The sequence below is a fragment of the Fusarium musae genome, chromosome 2 (assembly GCF_019915245.1).
Source record: "Fusarium musae strain F31 chromosome 2, whole genome shotgun sequence".
In the NCBI taxonomy this organism is placed as follows: domain Eukaryota; kingdom Fungi; phylum Ascomycota; class Sordariomycetes; order Hypocreales; family Nectriaceae; genus Fusarium; species Fusarium musae.
The window spans coordinates 2,860,063-2,882,046 of NC_058388.1; the positions used below are offsets into that span (position 1 = coordinate 2,860,063).

At 49.8% G+C, this 21,984-nt stretch overlaps 8 protein-coding genes across 8 annotated transcripts; 5 read left to right on the forward strand and 3 right to left on the reverse strand.

Moving 5' to 3' along the window:
- Positions 1–130: 130 nt before the first annotated feature.
- Positions 131–1,621, forward strand: J7337_002796 (uncharacterized protein; the record flags this gene model as incomplete). The annotated part of the gene is made up of 2 exons (XM_044820523.1): positions 131–178; positions 233–1,621. The coding sequence occupies 2 exons, from the start codon at positions 131–133 to the stop codon at positions 1,619–1,621; spliced, it is 1,437 nt and encodes a 478-aa protein (XP_044684823.1).
- A 1,531-nt stretch (positions 1,622–3,152) lies between these two features.
- J7337_002797 (uncharacterized protein) lies at positions 3,153–7,068 on the forward strand (the record flags this gene model as incomplete). The annotated part of the gene is made up of 2 exons (XM_044820524.1): positions 3,153–3,264; positions 3,314–7,068. The coding sequence occupies 2 exons, from the start codon at positions 3,153–3,155 to the stop codon at positions 7,066–7,068; spliced, it is 3,867 nt and encodes a 1,288-aa protein (XP_044684824.1).
- A 617-nt stretch (positions 7,069–7,685) lies between these two features.
- Positions 7,686–9,756, forward strand: J7337_002798 (uncharacterized protein; the record flags this gene model as incomplete). Its single annotated transcript, XM_044820525.1, has 3 exons — positions 7,686–8,152; positions 8,203–9,532; positions 9,586–9,756. 3 exons carry the CDS (start codon positions 7,686–7,688, stop codon positions 9,754–9,756), a joined length of 1,968 nt encoding a protein of 655 aa, XP_044684825.1.
- A 126-nt stretch (positions 9,757–9,882) lies between these two features.
- Positions 9,883–11,289, reverse strand: J7337_002799 (uncharacterized protein; the record flags this gene model as incomplete). Its single annotated transcript, XM_044820526.1, has 1 exon — positions 9,883–11,289. The coding sequence occupies one exon, from the start codon at positions 11,287–11,289 to the stop codon at positions 9,883–9,885; it is 1,407 nt and encodes a 468-aa protein (XP_044684826.1).
- A 570-nt stretch (positions 11,290–11,859) lies between these two features.
- J7337_002800 (uncharacterized protein) lies at positions 11,860–13,552 on the reverse strand (the record flags this gene model as incomplete). The annotated part of the gene is made up of 4 exons (XM_044820527.1): positions 11,860–12,975; positions 13,028–13,072; positions 13,134–13,421; positions 13,481–13,552. 4 exons carry the CDS (start codon positions 13,550–13,552, stop codon positions 11,860–11,862), a joined length of 1,521 nt encoding a protein of 506 aa, XP_044684827.1.
- Positions 13,553–17,054: 3,502 nt separating this feature from the next.
- On the forward strand, positions 17,055–17,837 carry J7337_002801 (uncharacterized protein; the record flags this gene model as incomplete). Its single annotated transcript, XM_044820528.1, has 1 exon — positions 17,055–17,837. The coding sequence occupies one exon, from the start codon at positions 17,055–17,057 to the stop codon at positions 17,835–17,837; it is 783 nt and encodes a 260-aa protein (XP_044684828.1).
- Positions 17,838–18,606: 769 nt separating this feature from the next.
- J7337_002802 (uncharacterized protein) lies at positions 18,607–19,359 on the reverse strand (the record flags this gene model as incomplete). Its single annotated transcript, XM_044820529.1, has 1 exon — positions 18,607–19,359. One exon carries the CDS (start codon positions 19,357–19,359, stop codon positions 18,607–18,609), a length of 753 nt encoding a protein of 250 aa, XP_044684829.1.
- Positions 19,360–20,655: 1,296 nt separating this feature from the next.
- Positions 20,656–20,964, forward strand: J7337_002803 (uncharacterized protein; the record flags this gene model as incomplete). Its single annotated transcript, XM_044820530.1, has 2 exons — positions 20,656–20,713; positions 20,768–20,964. 2 exons carry the CDS (start codon positions 20,656–20,658, stop codon positions 20,962–20,964), a joined length of 255 nt encoding a protein of 84 aa, XP_044684830.1.
- Between the last annotated feature and the right edge of the window lie 1,020 nt (positions 20,965–21,984).

Below are 21,984 nucleotides of genomic sequence, written 5' to 3' on the forward strand. Positions count from 1 at the left end.
TCGATGCGCATGTCGATCGCATGTGCGCATCGCTAATTCTTCTTCTCATACAATGCCATTTCGAACTTTGTCAGTCCGAGCTTGCGCCTCAGCTAATGTTGCAAGTCGGAGCTCACCAAGAATCTTCAATATGGTCCAGCAATCAAAAATTCTGAGCTCCTCGCTTGGTGCACGACAGGTGAACACAATTACCGGGGTCTCTGTTGCTATGAATTCTAATTTCATGTCATAGCTTTCGTCGGAAGCCACCAATATCCGAGAGAAGCGAGGGGATGATCCAAATGATGTAGTTTTCGAGAGCAAGTATGGTCTACGAACCGTCATGCTCAACCGGCCGAAGAAGCTCAACTCACTCGATGCCTCGATGATTCGAAAGATCGTGCCCCGACTAATCGAATGGGAAAAGTCTGATCTCGCCAATGTTGTCGTTATGAAGGGTGCCGGCGAAAAGGCCCTCTGCGCTGGAGGTGACGTTACTGCGCTCGCCAAGCTCAACTCGGAGAGTGAGGACGGTTGGCAGAAATCGGCACAATACTTCGCCCTCGAATATAAGCTGGACCACTACATTGCGACATACAAGAAGCCCTACATCGCTTTCATGGATGGTATCACTATGGGAGGTGGTGTTGGTTTGAGTGCCCATGCCCCTTTCAGGATCGCGACCGAGAAGACTGTCTTTGCCATGCCCGAGACTACAATTGGATTCTTCCCCGATGTTGGCGCTTCGTTCTTTCTTCCTCGAATGAACGGATCTGTCGGAACCTTCCTTGCGCTTACCAGCGAGCGACTCACTGGCCCCAACGTCTTCTACTCGGGTATTGCCACCCACTACCTGCATTCAACCAGCTTGCCTGATCTAGAGGCACGTCTAGCCGAACTGCGGTTCCGGGACAGCGACGGTTTGCCTGAACGACTGGCACTCATCAATCAAACTCTTGAAGAATTCTGTACCGGTCTTCCGTACGACCAGCCCATAACCCTGAGCGGCGAGGTTCGCCAGGCAATCGACCGATGCTTTAACAAGCACACCGTCAGCGAGATCATTGCTGCCTTGCAGGCTGAGCGGGGTCCAACTGAGGAGTGGGCGCAGAAGCAGCTCAAGACGCTACACAAGCGATCACCTACAGCTGTGCATGTGGCTCTTCGCCAGATGCGTGTAGGTGGTGAGTGGGATATCGCTGAAACATTTAAGAGGGAGCACCAGATTGCCACCAAGTTCATGCAGCATCCCGACTTCACCGAGGGTGTATCAGCACTGCTCATCCGAAAGGAGGCGCCCAAGTGGCAGCCTGAGTCACTCGAGGCGATTGGAGGCACAAACGTGGCCAAGCCCTTCTTTGAGTACGACTCCAATAATGAACTAGCCCTTTTCACCGATCGCACATTCAAGGAATACCCTCACCGGGAACTTGGTGTGCCATCTGAGAAGGAGATCGAGGAAATTCTGTCAAGGGGCACATATACCCAGGAGCAGCTGGCCAACAAAATTGCGTCCTCGCGCAATGGACGCCAAGGCATCGCTGAGGTCGCCAAAGAGATTATCGCTCGCAAGACGGCAGTGAATGACCAAGGCAAGGCTGTTTGGATGGCGGATGAGTCGCTCCCTGGAAGCCGACTGTAATTCCTCACAAGCTACCAATACTTGGATAATAAAATGTAAAAATAGATGCCACTACGAGATGTAAATTATGTAGTGCGTGTGCTGATAGATGAATGGCGATGATATCAAGCGGCAAGAGAAACGTGCTTCAAAATAGATGATACTTTTTCCCTCCCACATAGAGTCACATTATTAGCGCTCATGAAGTCTTGAATGATCATAGCGAAAGTGGCGAACGAGAGACTTGAAGTGGGGTTGGGATGAAAACAACAAAAATCATTTTAGTGAGAGATGGAACCTTGGCTGAAAAGTCTCATTCTGTCGCGACTTTATCTTGACATGACCAATGACCAAAGAGGGGCAGATGCAGGTAGTGGAGGGCCAGATAGGCGGGTATGTAAGCCAAGGAAGAAACACCAAGTCATGTTTTCCCGACATGTCTAATGAAAGGATGGATAGATGCAGACAGGAGAGAGAGAGAAACAAACGGAATGCGGAGATAAGGGAACAGGACCAACAAGAGGATCCAGTGAGCAAACTACCTCACGTAGGCAGGCACCCGATAGAGTCTATTAGATGACCTCAGGCAGAGGGCAAGAATATAAAAGGGACAGTGTCCCGCCGCGAGAAGAGCCTCGAAAGAAAGACGAGACATCTCCGTCTTTCCTTGGCTCATTTCTACCCATTTTCCCGTCATCGAAGCAAGTCGGCAGTTACTGGGTTGGCCATAGCAAAACAGCCTGCGAAAAGGTTCAGGTTCGCAACCAACTAGAAAGATACGTACCGTTTCAAAAGTACGACGACTTTTGATTGAATATCAGGGCACGTGAGTTGCATTATCCGGCCCCATTCAACCGCTCCGTGTCGGAACTTAGAGGTGGGTCTCACTCCGAACCCCCACCACCGCCCGGCGGTGCGTCACCGACTGCAGGCACTAAAAGGGTAATTGACAGGGGTTATTGGCTCATCAACCACTGGAGTGACACGGCGACCCTCCATCTTTTCTTCAGTTTCATCCAAGCGGAACACGCCTTTGAAGCTGCATCACAACACACTCAAGGCATCTATGACTTCTTTTTTTAAATCATTGATACTTCAAATTTGAGGTTTGGTTTAAGTTCTTCTTTTCTCTTATTAACCACAGCCCTATCACTACCTTTTCCCCCTCTTCACTATATTCTCTGTCTTCTCGTTGTCTAGCCAGCGCGCAAAACTATCAGCACGCACTTTAAATTGATCCACCTTCGCTCCACGACGCGACTTAGGCGGGTTAAAGCGCGTCACGAACATGACGCCCGCCTCCCGAATTTGATATCACGTCCCGGCCAACGAGCTCAAACATTCAACCTCCCCACTACTATTTCCTACGCCTTGTTGAATTACCCAGTTCCAAACCTCACGCCCTGTCTTGACCTTTTTCTTCTTTCTTCTCGGCCGTCGCTGCCTTGTCTCTACTTGCATGATATAAACACACCATATACGACGACGACATAATTCACGATTGATTCTTCGAGCGCCATCTCTGACCTCCCCCCTTAGGGGATTAACCGCCATGGCTTCACCAATGCCCAATCCTATTCAAGGCGGCTGGAATCACAACGGTCAAACGATGCAACAGAACGTGGAAACAAATGAAGCAGGCGTCCAAGTGAGGCCTATGGGCCGTATGCAAAATCGATCGTCTGGTAGTTACCTTGCTAACTTGATATGCAGTCAAGGTGCATTATACATTTGACAAGGAGGCCAAAATCAATTGCCTTGCTCGTTCAACACAAACCCTCTTCGTTCAAACGATTCCCCTCGATGAACAAAACTCCATTGGCATTGTCGACTTGAGAGCGTGTCTACTGGCAATCACCGAATGCAGCCCAGAACTAGGGAACCAAGATACTGAGGGCGACTACACCATTTACGCACTCGATTATTCAGAACCAGACACCCCCTTGGTTGGACAAGGCATGCTATCATGGGCACTCGACTCAATGCGTGGTGGTGAATGGCTGTCTCAGTCGCCCAAAATGGTAACTGGGCGTGTTACCAAGAACTTGCTTGCCGTATTTGGAGGAGGAAACCGCGAGACCATCGAAGTCAAGCTCAAGTTCACAGTCGGTTCCAGGCTTCAAAGGCGAGAACCAAATGTTGACATGCCACCCGTTGAGATACCACCTCATCCTATGCAACCCACGCCTTTACAACCCGCTCCACTGCAGCCTGCCTCTATGCCACCCTCCCGCTCTGCTGAAATGGCCGTGGCTTCTGGCGCCGCTGAATGGAGCTCTTTCATCCAGGCCAACCCTCATATCGGACACACAGCACATGTGTCTCGAGTAGCATCACCTGCGCTTTCTCAAGGCGCACCACCTGTTACAATTGAACGACGAGACTCGATGGATCCCGCGATTAGCCAAGCCAATTCAGGATCGGATGTTCAGCGCATAGCACCCATGCCCGTCCCTCCATCAACTACCGCTGCTTCTACGTCAAGACCTTCTAGCAGAAGCTCCCGCAACAGGAAGCCACCGACAGGGCGGCCTCGCGGTAGGCCGCGAAAGAAGCCTGCCGAAGGAAACACCTCAGGGTATGAAGACGGCACCGAGGGCGAGGATGGCGGCTCAGTGCCAGTCAAGAAAAGAGCCAAACCAATGAAGGTCGAAAAGGCTACTCCTAACCCCTTCACTTCAGGCCCAGAATCTCTACGTGTCACTGCTAGTACCGCTGGTTCTCTTCGGAATTTCCGTCCTGTTAATGCAAACAATGAGGCAGTCGCTGGGAATCATCTACAGGAGGTTCCTCGGGCACCTACTCCCGTTCCTGGCGGAGGACCCCTGAACGGCCCTGCCCAGCCTGGCCCCAAAGGTGTCAAGCCTCAGAGGCAATCCTCGATGCGCAAGGAGCTGGGTGCTACTCTGAGCAATCAAATACCCCCGAGACCACTTCGCGCCTTGTCCCCGAGTCAAGAGGATGGCCGTTCTCCAGAATCGCCTGTCGAAACTCCTGCCTTTTCAGAGGATAGCCCGCAGGACATACGGTCATCCCCCCCTCTGCCACGAACAGAATCTTTCATGCGGTCAAGTCCTCCTCCTTCCAGTCCTGTTTTGCCACCCATGCCCTCTCTACCAAGACAAATATCTAGCTTTGCAGAGAATGAAACAGACGACTTGTTGGATGAACCTGTCTTACCAACAGCCAAAGAGGGCCAGACTTATAGCCAGCCTAAGACGCAGAAAGTAATGGAAGACGTGGATAATACCGGAATTCCAACCCAAGTGTTCAGGATCGAAGACGGGCCAGAAGGCCAAGGGCTCGTTCATATCCAGAACTTCAACACCCCTTACCCAACCTCAACTCCTGCTGGTCTCCCTCCCTCAGAACCCGTTACCGCAAGGAAAGTTGCCATCCCTCGACTAGTTCGAAATTCTTCTCAGAAAAGACCGGCAAGCTCAAAACAACAACCACGAGGCTATGCACCAACTCCTCCTCCTACGACAGATGCTCCAGAAAAGGATAGCCCAGTCCCTGCCACTGCACCCTCGCTGCCAGATTCTACTCAAGCGCAGGGCGACCAAGCTATAGAGGCAATGGAAGAAGATGCCCTCTTTGAATTAGTGCGCGCAGTCTCTAGTTCTTCTGAGCCTAATACTTCAATTTCAACTAACCAATCTACTGAAGGATCTTTACCTACTTCAAAATCAAGTACTCGTGCCACGGCACCAAAGCCCCGCCCCTCGCGACCACTCGGCAGATCACAGTCCGCAGGACTTCTAGCTTTGCCATCTGTACCGGCAAGCGAGCCTGCCGGGCCATCTTCTCTATCACAGTCTGTTTTTGCGGAACCGCCCCGCCCTTCCACGGATACCACAACTTGTCTTCGTCGTTCCAAATCGGTCAGCGCCCCCAAACCGATTGCTGCCAGTGACCCTTTGGGACCGCCTGAGACATATTTGATTACAAACACTCTACCTACACTGTCAGAAGCAATCTTTCCGCAGAGCGACTTTCCTCCTATGCCCTCGTCCCCGCCCTACAAGTCCAACAAGAACCAAATCAAGAAGGACTCCATTAAACAGAGGCTAGAATCTGCAATCGCAGCTGGCGAGATGCCTCCGTTCTGCACTAACTGCGGTGCCATTGAGACCCCAACCTGGCGCAAGATTTGGGTTCAGGAACATGACGGAGCACCAGAAAGCGTAGAGTACTCAGAGAAGCCTGGCCGGGTTACTGCCATTGAGATTCTGAAACGGGATAAGGACAAGAATCCCCTGTCCCACCGCCTTATCAAGAAAGCGCTTGGTTTCGGTGATGATCGAAATGACTGGTCAGAGAAACTGCTCTGTAATCCCTGCGGTATATGGATGTCTAAATATCACAACCACCGCCCACAGGACAAATGGGATAACGGGCTTCTGGGCCAGAGTCGAAAGAAGCGGGGATCCGCTGGCCCTGAGTCGCAGGCAAAACGTGCCCGTACTAAGAGTTCTTCGGCGCCCCATCCTCCTTCAGAAACCTTCCCAGCCACAGACTCCATTGGCCCGGTCGAGCGTTCATCCCCTAAGCAGGCTAATGTTATCTCTATGGGATCACGAGTTGACGAAGATGCAGCCATGCAGAATGTATTTCATTTACTGGCGGCTGACGGGCGCCATACTAAGAACATGAGTCAGTCAGTCCCAGGCTCCTCCCATTCCCGGGCTTCCAGAGGTACTGGGACTGCTGACAGTCCCATCGAGATGGACCTTGATGACGAGTTGGGAAGCACTCGACGCCTGCTCTTCCCTTCACCCCGTAAGGAGGGTACACCAAAGACCTTGGGAGAGATCGATGCCAACGTGACTAAGGCAGCGGACTGTCGGCAAAACAAGGAGATCTGTGGAAAGGAGAATGCAGTTTGCGATGCTCAGAGCGAAGATCTCATCATGGATGATGACATAGAGGCGTTGTTTAACAGCCCAGTTCGTCCTTCGACGCCGCCGCCCAAATCCAAGGCCGATGCTGACTCGGCTCTCTTCAAAACCCCGACACGTCCCACACCCAGCCATCGACCTATCACACGCAGTGTCTCGCGATCTCTTCGATCAGTGAGAGATTTATTGTCTCCTAGCCAACAGGCGCTTCTGCAAAGAACGCCGACCAGAAGTCCTGCGAGCGTTAGGCGCAGCCCACGACTGAATCTGGAGAGCAAGTTAGAGAGTGTCCTCGATACTCCCCTGAGCCGAACCATAACGCAGTTGCTCTCTGAGCCAAACTTTGACTTGGCGAGTAGCACTTTGGATTTTTCCACGCTCCCACTGCTAGATACAGACCCTGCCAGTCTAGGTGACTTTGGCAGTTTTCTCAGCACCGACGGCATTGCGCCAAGTTCATCCCCCAAAGATGGTAATGTGAACTTCACCTACGGTGGTTCAGATGATGTCTGGGCTGAATGGGGCGGTATTGAACACAAAAGTACTGTCCAGGAGAAGGAGAAGTAAAGAATGGTTACAGACGTTTTCTTTGCTTCGAATGCTTGTTTTTCGAGTTCTTTTTTACAGCACTGTTAGTCAACAGGTCCATGAAGAGTACGACGGTACGAATAGTTAGGTTGATTTTTCTGGGACGGTATGCCAAGTAGACGGCGTTTGGACAATTACACGAAAGTACCGGCGCTTGTTTATTCATAGCGGATACGATACCTTGATAGTGGCTGAGAAATGCCTGTTTTAGAAGCAAATTGCAGCATAAGAAAGCAATGACTGATTAATTAAGTACATTCTTTTATAAGCCTTGATATACCTGCATTGACTGTCTGTTTCCTATTGTTTAGGAGTAGTTAGTCGTTCTGATCATGATAACTATGGCCAGCCCATTTTATAGAAAATTGACCGTGTGCATGATTGGCAGCACTGTACCATTAATTTCTGACCACTTAACGCGGTCTGGAATTTAGTTACCTGTGATACGACGCGTCTCGTCGCGCCCACATCCTGACCCCTCCAGACGTTTTGACCTTCACCAATACCATCTTTTTAATCCATATACGACCTTTGTCTTTGCCGGAAATCTCGAGTTGCTACGAAACAACCGCGTTTGATTTTTACTATCGCCCATGATGGCGGACGAAATCGAAAGCCGATTCTCCCCCAACAAGCCGCTTGAGCCTGATGTCTTCAGCGAACTGGAATCCATTATGCGCCTTCATGGCCTCTCGGCCGAGGATCTCTTTTTCAAGTGGGAGTCGTATTGTATAAAATTGGATCTTGATGCTCAGGCCCTTAGTCTTGAAGTTCTCAGGAACCTCAAGCAGAGCATCCAAGATGAGCTCGAAAACAGCCATCGAAAAGTTCAGGTCAAGACCGAGAGAAAGGTAGCCAACACACCGAGAGGCACAGCAAAGGGCGGCGATGTTTTTGGGATGTTAGATGGGCTTGTTCCCAGCACTCCAGCGTCGGGGGCAAAGTTGAATAGGGGTGCTGCGAGTGGCAGTACTGTTAAGAGAAAGACGGAGACGCCAAAGGGGCTGATGAGCTCGCCAGCTACAGGTATGAGTGAGCAGCTCAAGTCGTTGAATGGACTACCGTATGTTACTTCGTCTCGCCAACTGCGTCGGCCTTGCTAACAGCATCCAGGCCCACATCGTTCAGTGATCGAGCAAATCCAGGAGAGACTGTTGAAATCCTCAACGATCGCCTCAGTGCAGCCGAACCACCGATTGCGCCCTTCGCCGAGCCTCGAATAAAGCTCACAGCTGCCTCAGATCAAAAGAAGCTGGGATACAAGCCATTGGCCATGAAACTCTCCGAGGCCAGCGAAATTCTCGATGACCGGATCGACAACTTCATGGCTCTTATACAGCAGCATCATAAGATCGATGAGAACGAATTCGGCAGTGCTGCTGCGCAAAGTACAACTGAGGTCGTGGCTGTTGGCCGTATCGCTTCTGACTCCTCAGAAGGAAAACTAAATGCTGCATCACTGGTTTTGGAAACCTCCAGACGAACAGGGATGGGCTTGCGGGTACCGCTAAAAATGGACAACATCCGCTCATGGAGCTTCTTCCCCGGCCAAATCGTCGCTTTTCGGGGTGCCAACGCCTCAGGGAACGAATTTGTCGTGAAGGAGGTTCTCGAGGTTCCTCTACTTCCTAGTGCTGCATCTTCGCTTTCTGCACTCGAGGGGCATCGTGGGAGGTTCCGTGGTGGTCCTGATGCGATGGACGAAGATTCAGAACCTGCACCTTTGAGCATTCTCTACGCCTCTGGTCCTTATACCGCTGATGATAATCTCGATTTTGAGCCACTCCATGCACTGTGCTGTCAAGCAGGTGATACTTATGCAGATGCGCTTGTCCTCACAGGGCCGTTCCTCGATATTGATCATCCCCTTATTGCCACGGGAGATTTCGATCTTCCTGAGGAGGCAAATTTTGACCCCGATACAGCTACTATGGCAACAGTATTTAAATACCTTGTTGCTCCCGCTTTCAACCGCCTTGCAGCCTCAAACCCGCAAATCACCATCATCCTTGTCCCGTCAGTCCGCGACGTATTGTCAAAACATGTCTCATGGCCTCAAGACTCGATTCCTCGTAAGGAACTCGGCCTTCCCAAAATGGTCCGCATTGTCACGAACCCTATGACTCTTTCGATCAACGAACTTGTCCTTGGTGTCTCATCGCAGGATGTCCTCTCCCAGCTCCGCTCGGAAGAGGTTGTGTCTCGCGGTGGTGGACAACCTGGCACTGATCTCATGAGTCGGTTGTGTCGGTATCTAGTTGAGCAGCGACATTACTTCCCGCTGTTTCCTCCTACAGATCGCTCTAAGTTACCTAAAACTGGCACGGAAGATGGTTTGGCTACTGGTGCTGGTTTAGATTTGAGCTATCTTGAACTGGGAGAGATGGTGAATGTCAGGCCAGATGTCATGGTCGTGCCGAGTTTACTACCTCCATTTGCAAAAGTATGTCTCTTGGCTCCTTTTTTTTGTCTTCGTTCTTACTAACTGAACTTCAGGTCGTCGAGAGTGTCCTCCTTATCAATCCTGGCTGCCTTTCTAAGCGTCGCGGCGCAGGTACCTATGCACGAATGACATTATATCCTCCCCCAGTTTCAAATGGGAGTAGCGAAGATATGATGGGTCATCAAATATACGATCGTGCTCGTGTAGAGATTATCAGAATATAGAGCATAGCTGGGTACGAGTCCAGTACTGCATGTAATCTCACGAGACACGTAAAAAAGAAGCCAAATGCAAGGCACATACCATGGCTGTTTGGGTATTATTAATAGTATAACAAGAGCAGGCCGAGTTCATCTGGCATCCACCCTGCGTCTTTTGTCGCTCTCGTACCGCTCGTTGTCGCGTGACGTACTGCGTTTACGACGCCGGTAATCATCTCTATCTCTATCATTTTCGCGTCGTGGCGAACGTGACCGTGACCGTGACCGTGATCTACGTCGACTTTGTCCATCGTCTCTTGATCGATAAGTGTCCCTGGCCCTATCTCTTTGATCTCGGTGGCCATTATCTCTCTCATCCCGATCGTCTCTCTTGCGGTCACCTAGAGGAATGGCATTGGCACCGCCTGCGCTTCGTTCGTCACGGCGAAACCTGTCATCGTCGGGTCGGAAACGCTCGTCTTCCTCAAATCGCTCGCCATCTCTCTTTCGCCCATCGCCGATATCTCCCCATCGGCCTGTGTCCTCGGTACGCATGTCCCTGTACTTTGTTGCACCTTTACGGCCCAGCTTGGCCATGTCGCGACGCTGCAGGTATTCGGGAAGGGCCTCACGGTTCCGCACGTCGTCCTGGATACGACTGCCCATGATGTCTCGCTTATCCAGACCAGCTGCTTTCATCTCGTCCTGATAGAATGCTCCCTTGTGTAGATAACGCTGCATGAATGACATTTTGCCCTTACCCTCCTTTTCCTCTTTCTGTTGCGCGAGGAAAGCCTCGTCTTCGGCTTGTCTTTCCTCCTCGGTCAAGTTACGTCGACGCTCAACTTCTGCAAGCTCCTTTTCACGCTCTTCGATAATAGTGCGGGCGCGCTTCAGACGTTTGAGCTCGCGAACGCGCCAAGCTGCTTCTTCAGCCTCTGGATCTAGCCCGTCTGTTGTATCCACGTCCGAGTCCTCGTTCTCGTCGTCATCCCAGTGCTTTTTGCCTGCTGCGCGAGCGGCAAGATCCTTTTTTATTTGCTTTTCCACAAGCTCGTCAGCGGCTTTCTTGCGGGCCTCTTCTTCGGCCTGCCGTGCTTCTTCCTCTTCTTGCGCAGGGGTCTTGGCGTTTCCCCTTTGGCTTCTTGGTACGAATTTGGGCCGAATCATTAATCTTCGTGGAGCTTCATCCTCACTGCTCTCTTCTTCGGATTCACTTTGCTCCTCCTCATCGTCGTCTTCTTCCTCTTCACTTTCTTCCTCCTCCTCTGTCACGAAACCTTCCTCTGCAGCGAGGCGCTCGGCTTTTTCCTTGGCAAGTCTCCGTTCTTCGGCAGCTTCCGCTTCTTTCCTCCGAGCGTCGAGGTCGACTTTTCCTAGGTTGCCTGATGAAATTTTGCCCGTGCTGGTCGCTTTCGGTGGAGGTGGAAGCGCTGGCTCATTAGACTCTTCGTTTTCGCTCGCGTCGGAATCTGAGTCAGACTCTGCTCCTGTGGGCTTACCAGCGCGGTAACGCGCTGGTTTCACCGGGTTTGCTGTCATCCTTTTAGGTGGCATTGTGATAGAGCGCTGGGGATGAGGTTGAAGATGTGACACATGCTCGTGACGTTGAAGGCTGGTAGTGAATAAATTAATGGGTCTCGATACGATAAGCTTATCGTATCAGCTACCCTGTATCCTGCGAATACAGTTGCTTTTGACTATCTGTAGCCTGTTTAATCCCAAAAAAAAAAGGTGTTGATGGAATATCCCTTTCTTATTTATTGTATAACTTTGTATTATAGGATCATTCTGAAATATGCCAATGGGAGCTCCGATGTGCCGTCTGCTATCGTGTGGTTTCAAATTAAACATAAACAGTCAGGTTTCGCAAGCCGAGCGTGAAGGAAAACATGAACGATTGACCAATCCTTTTCTGTAGCTTGGATATTTTTACACTGTGACATGAAGAATAGAGCCATAGCAATGTTTTGACTGTTACCGCACACCATATTATTGTTTCTCTCAATACCCTGGTTTAGTAGTGGCCATAATGCATATCATTCTACCTATCTACCCTATATATAATCCAAATAATACTCCTTTTTGTCTAGCGTAATGTCGACTTTTACCTCTTCTATAGTCTAACTATTGCCGTCCAACTTCCTCAAGAGCCTTAACAAGGCCCTCGACTGTCCCTGGCAGAGTTTGGCAGTTGACCACAACACGGAAGAAGCTGCCATTTGGACCAGGGGCATAATCAACCATGTAGCCTCTGAGGATCATCTTCTCAACCATAGTCTTGGTTCGGAGCGTGTTCTCCTCTTTGTTATGAGACAGATTTCTCTCGGGGGAGTAATAGAAGCAAACTTGCAAACAAGGGGGAGGGTCCTGCGATACAAGCACAAAATTGTCACTCTGTTTGATGAGACTGGCAAGGTATCCAGCCTGCTCGAAGGCGTGGTCGATCTGCTTCTCAAAACCTGCAGCACCATAGTATATCCAGGCCAAAGCAAGCTTAAGACTGTCACCGCGGCGACCGCACTGCAGGGTTAGATCTGCAAGATCCCAGATATCATCGCCATCGCTGGTATGGAACAAATAGCCTGCGGCGGTGCGGTTGGCCCTGTTGAAAATGTTCATATCTGGTCCGAGGAGGAATGAGCATGTGACAGGAACGTTCATCATCTTATGAGGGTTCACTGTCAATGAATCGGCTAGATGGGCGCCATTGAGCTTATGCTTTTGTTTCGACGAGAAGATAGCAGGGCCTCCCCAGCTTGCATCGATATGCATCCAGAGGCCAAACTCCTTGCAAATCTTGGAAATCTCCTCGAATGGCTCATATGAGCCCATGACAGTGGTTCCAGCCGTCGAGTTCACATAAAAGGGTGTCTTGCCTTCATTCCTGGCACGGATGGCCAGCTCCCTCAGGGCATCCGGCCTCATGCATCCAAACTCATCCACAGGAACAGGCCAGACACTGTTCGAACCAAGACCACAGATCATGGCACTCTTTTCAACCGAGTAATGCCCATGAGCACTTGTAAAGACGACTAAATCGTGGTTACCATTGCCTGAAGCTCTGCATTCTGGGAACAAAGTATTCCGGGCAACGACAAGGGACGTCAAGTTTGAGGCGCTTCCTCCCTGACAGGAGATGCCCCCTGCTCTTGATCCAGTGAAACCAAACAAGTGTGCCAGGGTCTTTGCTGTGGTTTTTTCAACGACGGTGAGGGCGGGAGAAACTTGGAACACATGGAGCTAGAGGGTGTTAAATGCTTGCTACTGATAGTGCACAGGGGCTGTAACGTACATTGGTGTTTAGCACTGAAAGTACCATGTCTGACACCACACCGACCTGATTTATGATAGTTTAGAAAAAATGATCAACTGATGAAGCCATGGATATCGTGACATACTGCGTTCGTGCTTGCATATAGTTTATCAAGGAAGCCCTGGTCCCAAGTATTGACACTGTTCTGAAGGACTTGCTGGATAATCTCCAACAGCCCCTCCTTACCTTGACCCGAATTTGGCAAGGAAAACTTGAGTCGTTGAGCAAGCTCCTGTGGTTTTTGAAAGTCTACCAGGACATTATTCTTGACACCAGCTGGACTGGGGTGAATATTCCCCGTGGCACGCTCTGCTGCGGCGTCATCGGCAGCCTTGATGTAAGGGACAATGAGACCCTTCACAGCATCGATGAGCTGGTGGTGTAACGTCAGCGACCAATCAGCTCAGAGGTTGAGATCGTGTCATGTCTCACATCGTTTACTTCTTCAGCCCTATGGAGGGTGGTTATGGAGGGGTTCCCATTGCGGCTGTTGGTCACAGTCATGACGGCTAATATCGGATGAGAAAAGTGAGAGATCGAAGTATAAGTAACCTGGAGTAAATATAACTACTTTTCAGTGAAGTATAATATGGGTTTACGGAGTAGAATGTTGAGGAATGAGACACAATAAGAGTGAAAAAAAGAAAAAAAGAAAAAAGAAAAAAACCAGCTCGTCATCTAAAGAACTTTGAGAGACTGGACACATCATTGATGGCAGCAATGGCTCAATGTCTCGTGACTTTTGGTGATTTCTGCGAGGGATTTCCCGTCCGATCAACCGAGTCTTTCCCGAGCATGTCAGAAATGTTCATTCTTGAACGGCAAAGTCCTAAATACTGACAACCGAGGCTTGAACAGGCACGACTTAATATCAACATTTCTACGTTAGCCATCTTTTAGCTAGTAGTTGAAAGCTGAGGATAAGATAGACGAAGAGGGGGAAAGCCGGGAACGATGAAAGTTTCAATCGCTTCTCGCTCCGCGTTCTCGCTTGCAGAGCCTTGTCTTAAGGCTGGAGCTGGGTTACTTACTGTCAGCTCAACTGAAACGAGTTGGTCCAACTTAACCCTTGTTCAATTTCTTGTTATCCTTCGACCTCATCTTGCTTGACGTTGACCTTGCCATTAACCTTATCAGACAGTTGATTCGCTGTCCGTGATCGCGTCATCAAGTACGTATAGGGTACCAAACCCAGCTGCTGCCCTTTTCATATGAGACAATCGGTCTAAGAAAGAGCAAAGTCTCAGATCTGTGTCTTGAACATGAAGATCAGGAGGACATTATATTTTGAGTAAACCACCCACCAAACGAACCACTGCAGTCTAACTGTGAAGTTATATCTGATCAGTGAGGGCAGGGGGAACGAATACACACTAGTTATTTGCATTTACCCTGACAAGAACAGAGACATTGTCTAACAACTTGTGGCCAAGATAGGACTCGAACGATGGATGGCTCGAGCCCTTCGAGGGTAGGATCCAACCATGTTTCTACAAACGCAATCGACCTAGACTGTTCGCCTGATATTAATGATAGGTTTGCGCATACGAACAGACGGAGTACATACTACTCATATCTCAGACTTGTCTGTGCGCAGAAGTCAATTTACGGGCGACGGAGGAGAGCCTAAACCTTGTCATGAAACGAGAAGAGATGAGATGTAGCGTGGTGAGCCTGTTGAGTTCATCAGTGCGTGGGGGAGGGATGGGATGGGATGAGACTGTGACTGCGACTGTGCTTTTAGAGATACTCCGTACATGATATTAAAAGTAGACGCTGAAGAGTGAAGACTAAAAAGGCAGGCCGGAATGTCACCTGGCAAGGTTTTCACAATCACTGTCACATCGCTTATACCAAAGGTAGGTATGTAGATAGACAGAGAGCTCTGATCTGAGCGATGTTGAACAACACCAAGCAAATCTGTAAGACCGATAACGCACGGAGTGGCAACCACAGATACTTTGTCGTCTGTCCGCATTGCGCATGCTTATTCTTATTCCCATGATGAGCATTGATTCGCACTCTTGGCTGTGATGAGCTTGAGCTTTGACCCGACCTCTCTACAATAGTACAAAGTCACTTGCATTTGCATCTATTATCCACCCCGATTGCGACTCTGAGAACTCGCAAGTTTGAAGGTTCCAAGCGAGGAAATATATCTGTTGATCAATTGCCCCGCCCCGCCCTGTTCTTGTCCTTGTCCTCCAGGCTTCAGGCTTCAGCTTTGTCCCTATAAATCAGGCCTGCTCTGGGCGATATTAAAAGTTTAAAACCCGACTCCGTTTTCAAGTCTCCCCACATTTTCACCGTTGGGATCCTGGCCAAGCCTAGGTACTAATGTAAGGTAACCTACTTACCTAACTTTGTGCTTTGGCTAGGTAGGTACCTCACCTACTGATTTTATTCAAAAGCTTATCGACAGCTGCAACATTCATTGGATGATGGAGTAGCTCGCCTACAAGATGGCTGACGCGTTGGGATGATGGAAGGGGAGGGGGATGGAGCCCCGAGACTGAGTGAAGAACTGATGCAGATGAATGCCCCTAATTTTGATGTCTTGTCTTTTTTAATTATCCTTGTCCCGTCACATCCATCACGCAAGCATACCAGCATCCCGGGATGGTGATATATGGCGATGTCGACGGCGATGGTGTGCTGGAGGCGGTCGTGATGATGAAGGTTGCTTGGCTGGATACGGAGTAGAGACTTACTGTACTCTCATTAATCGCAAGTATGCAGATCACGAACTGTTTCGTACCTTGCATGTGAAATAGATGTGCAGCACCATAATAAATCAGTGCCCGACATTCATAGCATCAATTACATACTGGTACAGTACTTGCTGATGCCCAAAAGTAGGTACATATCTTTTTATGCATCTTTGCCTTAGTACCCATTTTTTACCTTTTACCCCTGCGCCGGCCAACGCCACAAACGTCCTCATCCCTGTCGTGCCCCGTCTGCCCTGCCCCCCCTGGCGCTATCCAGCTCTGAATCCAGGTTTCCAGCTTGTAGTAGCCCGTATCGCACCGAACTAAGAGCTCAACTCAACGCGGTACCTTCATCCGTTTTTCCGCACCACGAACAAGGGGCAGCCGGCCATGGTTGGTATCTTTTGAGAGGGAAAAGGAAAAAGCAAAAGAGACAAGAGACGTACATGGGGAAGAAGAAAAAAAAAGCAAACTTTTTCTCTTCACCTTCACTTTTTCACTTCCCTTTGTTTCCTTTATCCTGTCATTCATTCCCTTTACCGCCCGTACAGTCAGTCAGTCCTATATCGTGGCTATCGCAGCAGACAACCTACCTCCCATTGACTCCAGAGGAAGCAAGTAACAAATAAGACGAGCAATATCAGGCTCCCAAGGGTCGACGAAAGGGATCAGCACCTGTTTCTCTCTACCTAGACTACCTACCTATCATCTATCATCGAATTCAACCATCATTCGTCATATTTCTCACCCTGGACTCGGCTGTCTCAGAACAAAAAAAGCCCCTCTTTCATTCATTCACTCACTCACTCACTCACTCACTCACCCCAAAGGGAGCTGCCGGCTGAGCCCTCAGCATTACACATTATCATTATCTGGCCAGAAACTCGGACCCCCAAGAAGCGTCACATCACATCACATTGCATTACGTTACAGCATTGATCACCACTTCCATATTATAATACCATACACATACGCTCACGTACAGATCTTGCACCCGATTGCGACGAGACACAACTAGAACGATCGAAACGATATCATACACCTGACTCGACTCGAAAAACAATAGAACTCGGCTCCAACAATACAACTCCACTGCACCAAAAGGCCTTGGACCGCATCTAGAATCATTCTAGAATTTCCTGTCATCCGATCCACAAGCGGCGCGTTTCGGTGCCTATTGTGATCGCCCTACAGCTTCCGCTTGGGCTACCAAACCAGTACCACCATACCGCAAAAATCTCCTTTTTCTTCAACGCTCACTTTCGGTTCATAAACGATTCAGCGCAGCCTCCGACATGACGGCTCCGACACAGACACCTGTTCCTATATCTATCACGATCTGCGGCGATGGTGGATGCGGAAAGTCCTCCATTACACTGCGCCTAGTTCGCTCGCAATGGACTTCAGACTACGACCCGACTATCGAGGACTCATATAGCGTGACGCGCCGCATCGATGGTGTTACCTACCACCTATCTCTTACCGACACGGCCGGCCAGGAGGAGTACCGCGGCATGTGGGCTTCCTCGAACCTCGGCGCCGATGCTTTCCTCCTCGTCTACGATATCACATCCAAAGACTCCCTAGACGCCCTGCAGCATTTTAATGAACTTATCGATATGGAAGCAGAGACTCGTCTTGATAACGCTGACCGCGCTCGCCGTGCTGGTCTGCGCTCAGGTCACGATACGCGGTCCCGCACCATCCCTCCTGTCAAGCTCGTCGCCGGCAACAAGTGCGATCTGCAAGAGAGCAGACAAGTCCCTGCGGCTCAAGGTCTTGAATGGGCCCGAAAGCGCGGGTGTGGATTCATGGAGACGAGTGCGCGCCTGGAAGTCAACATCGAAGAGACGTTTGCATTGGTTGTGCGCCGGGTGGTTGAGGCTCGACGGCTTGCTGATACAGGTCCAGACGCAGCAGAGTTCAATGCCCGCGGTATGACGAAACCGCTGACGCCTCTTCCGACCGATAGCGACATCGAGAAGCGCGCGGTTGGAGTGCGAGGCCCGAATCTTCAGGGCGACAGAGTGGGAGGGAAGAAGGATAACGGCTTTTGGAAGAGCCTGCGATGTTGGTGAACTCGGGCAAGCGCATTGTGAGAACAGGATAAGCAAAATGCTGGGAGAGTTTGTGTGGGTTCGTTGGGAGGAATATTTCACAAGGCTTCAAAATCATTATATACCAGGGATATCTCGGCGTCTTGGCGAAGGGCTTGGTCTTTTATCTTCTTTATCGTTTTACAGAGGACGCGTTTGTTCTGGGGAAAGGATGTCTTCCATCATCTGACATCATGGAGTTATGCTTGTGCGCTACTGTCTTGGTTCTAACACCGCCGGGACTGATGATACTATCTTACCTTGACCACTTGTTTGCTGCTTAGTGCGCTGTTGAATTCTGCTTGTAAACGTGGGTTAATCAGGACACTGGCCTGTAGACCAGTCTCATCGAAACCAGATATTGAGCCGGTTGATGCTCTTTCACGTAGGATATCTGGCGATGGTGCCTAGTTTGCTTTCCAGAAGAGGATCGTCAAATACGGTCAGTTTATGCTCTGGAAGCCACAGTCATCGAGAATGTGGCAGGGAGGCTGTAAGTCATGACTTTCCATAATCACGGAAATTGCAGCAAACCAGCAAACGCGTTGTGCATAGCCACCCAATCCTGCACGTTGAAATCAATCATGAGGTTTATTGTCTGTAGCTGCCTGTTAGATGCGAATGCTTACAAACCCAGCTCTGCCTCTTGAGCAAATATGAGAGAAAATGTGTCACCGATAATCACATCTGCATTGCCATAAACGCCGGGCCTCTATGTCTAGAAGCATCTTCTTACCCTCTAGCCACCTCTTCACGCCTCGTCAATCCACTTCTTGTAATCAGCGTACTCCAGAGTAGTCTTCTTGCCCTGGTAGCGTGTGACCTTGAGGTCCAAGTCTTTCCAGCGTCCTCGACTACCAGTCCACCCCGCCTTGCGGATGAGACTGAAGAGCGTTTCTTCTTTAGTCCATCCCTGCTCGGAGGCTACATCTGGGAGGTAGGTTGAGCCATAACGGCGGCCACGATCGTAGAATGAGAGTCGGATGCCGTGAACGCCAATTTCCCAGTCGAATATGTCATCGACTTCTTCAAAATCGGTCAGGAGTGTGACCGCGACTTGGAGCGTAGGCAATTCGGACTTTCCGATTGGGGAGAAGCGAGTGTCTTGAAGGGCAGAGATAAGGGCGTATTCCGGGATACCCTCAGCTAGATCTTGAGCTTCGAATGTGCCGATACAACCTCGCAGCACGGGCTCGCCATCCTCCATCGTATTCCATGTCACGAATAGCGGGGCAGATGTTGGGGGGATAGGAAGAGAAGAGGTGCTCGTGGCAGGTGTGGAAGCATCTAGCGAGGTGGAAGAGGAAGAAGAAGAAGAAGCGCTGGCATCAGGGATCGCTAGATGCCGAAGACTAGGATCGTCAAGGGTCTTTGGAGCAGCAGGCTCTAGATCTGAGGCAGAGGCTGAGGATTCTTGAATCTCTTCCAAAGTCAGAGCTTTGCGGTGAGTGAGATGAGCCTCCAGCGCCTCAAAGCATAGTAGACAGTGATCCCTGGTAGCCATCGGGGTGTAGAGTGGACGAAAGAGCTGCTGAGAAAGGTCAGGAGACTTATCAGAGATAAGGCGACTGAGAGGAGAGAAGGTAGTTGAAGCGTTGAGTGAGTATGCCTCCCAGCAACAGCATGAACGATACGATCTTGTCAGACGTAGAGGTAACTAAACGGAACGCGGAAGAGCGAGAGTAGAGTCAGAGGAGAGGTTGGAGAGCGAAGGTGAGTGACCGTGAAACGGAGAGATGCACCGGATGGAGGGGTAGTTCTGTTGATGGTTCAGTGGGACCTGGCTGAACTTTACTGGGCGCAGTAATCAACAGAGCTAAACGACCAATACAGCCCGTTCGGCCAACAGCGCCATGAGGAGGGGTTTGGGACACTAAGATACCTGACCTCCCTTCTGAACAAATGGAATCGAATCTGTAAAGTCCGAACTGCCAGATGATGGAAGCTCAAGCTTCCCCAAGGCTTCCATTCCCTCAAGCTTCTTTCTGAGCTTTCTTGGGGGTGCAAGCTTCCATTCCATGCCACCTATACCCACACATTCATTCATACCTAGGTGCTCCGTACCTCAGGTTGGATTCCCCCACGATTCCGGAGCGGCCCCGCTACAGTTGGTAACCGCCCAAACGGCATTATAACTGGATGGATGGCAGGGATAGATAGGTAGGCAAGCTAGGTAGGGACGAAATATGAAATCAGTCAAAAGAGATAAAGTTAACGAGATCCGAAGCGACACACCGTTTTATGCCATTAGGGAACTTGGCAAGGCTTCGCCTGTAACCTGATACCGACCCGAGTATCACTTTGTTACCGGATGGTCAAGTACCGCTAGTTTGATCGTCACCCCGGAGTTACAGACTCCGGGTAATGTTTCAGTTGCGACTATGGAGCTGTGAGGATGATTCGTCTCAAATGCCGATTGAGTTGTAATATTCAAACAGGATCCGATATCGTTGCCCGGATACGGCTCTATTCATGAGCACGCTTCTTCAGAGTTCCGAGCAGATCTAGGTACGTTTGACTCCCTTGGCAGAACATCCCAAACACGTCTCGGAACCGTCTCGAGTTTTGCAACCCCATAAACACTTACGCAAGCTCATAGCAAGGAGAAGCTGTACGCTGATGTACATACTATAAGTAGTCATGCCCTTTCTCGTCAAGTGAAGAAGTCCTCATGCTGTGCATCCCACATTAGTCGTTGTTAACCACTCTTCACTACTCTCTTTCAAGTTTCTTCTCGTCGCAGGCCGACATCTTAATTGTTGTTCCCACCAAAGCCCATTTGCAACTCATATCAGCCAAGATGCGTTTCTCTATCTTCACCTTGGTCGCCCTTGTCTCGGCTTCTTCAGCTTCACTTGGTAAGTAGACGGTTGCCTTCTCAACAAGTATTACTGTTGGCTGACTATCATCAGTCCGCCGAGTCGATGTCAATGTTCCGGCCATGACAAACGCAGATGGAGTCGTTGTGCCATTCGACACAGCTGGTGTCGTCCAACCCGCTAAGAAGCGAGATCTCGAGCAGAAGAAGAGAGACCTCGCCCAGCAGAAGCGACACGTTTCTCACAAGAGACGCGCGGTTTCTCAGGAGAAGCAGCAGCAGAAGCAATAATTAGAGAAACTGCAGAGTTGGGAACCCATAATAAAGTCACGGACGGATGCCTCTCTTGAAGCAGAAGCCCGGGGGCTGAGGAAACAGACGAATGACAACAATAATTACAGTGCTTGGACTTGGCTTGTACAGAATAGGAGATAAGGTGCGAGAGATGGGAGCACTGCTCACGTCGTAAGGCTGGGCCTTTTGTGGAATCATAATTATAATCATCATCATGGGCCTTTTTTAGAGTGCATGCATGTTCTTAAACGCAGTCATCCCGAAAAGGTTCTGCCTATGGAGTAGCCTGCGCTGACATTTCAAGCTTGATCATGTGAAGTTTGGACGTCATTAATAACAAGAGGATCTAATTCATGTATTTTGTTTACGTTCTCCAATTTCGCTATGTACCACGGACCCTGCTCATAGGAGCTGTCAGCATCAGACTAGTCACTACGGATAGGCTAGCTCCCTAGTATCCTGCCTGTCATAGTCTTTTCTATGGATCAACTAAGTAGGGTGCCATGGTAATCCGCAATGCATACCAAAATAGTTGAAGTATTTCATGCTTGAATGTTGAAGGCAGAAGTGAAGGGGTTGTCAATCCCTGAAGCGTGAGGCTCCTGTTTACTCAGCCAGAAAGGCGAACGAATGTCTAGAGATAGATAATGACCTTTTGTCACCATTCTATCAGGCCCTCAGTATCTATATCAAGCTATAACTATGCAGTGACTTGCCTTCTAGGTGTCATCGACACCCTCGATCAACCTTGTAGACGCTTGAAAACTCGGTGCGATCACCATGTCACTACAGACACACTCTTTATCTCGGTACTATGTTAGTTACCATGTGAGGCCGTAAGTTTCCATAGATTGGCTATTTATTGGGAGGCAGTCATCTTGTGGCCAAATGGCCGAAGCTGTATCTGGGTTTGTTTTGCAATCACCATAAGAAGCCTTATTGTTGGTAGAGGATTGAGGCGCAGTTTCAAGACGAGGGCAGCCAAGGTGATACTCCTAGATTTTGACGACATCAACT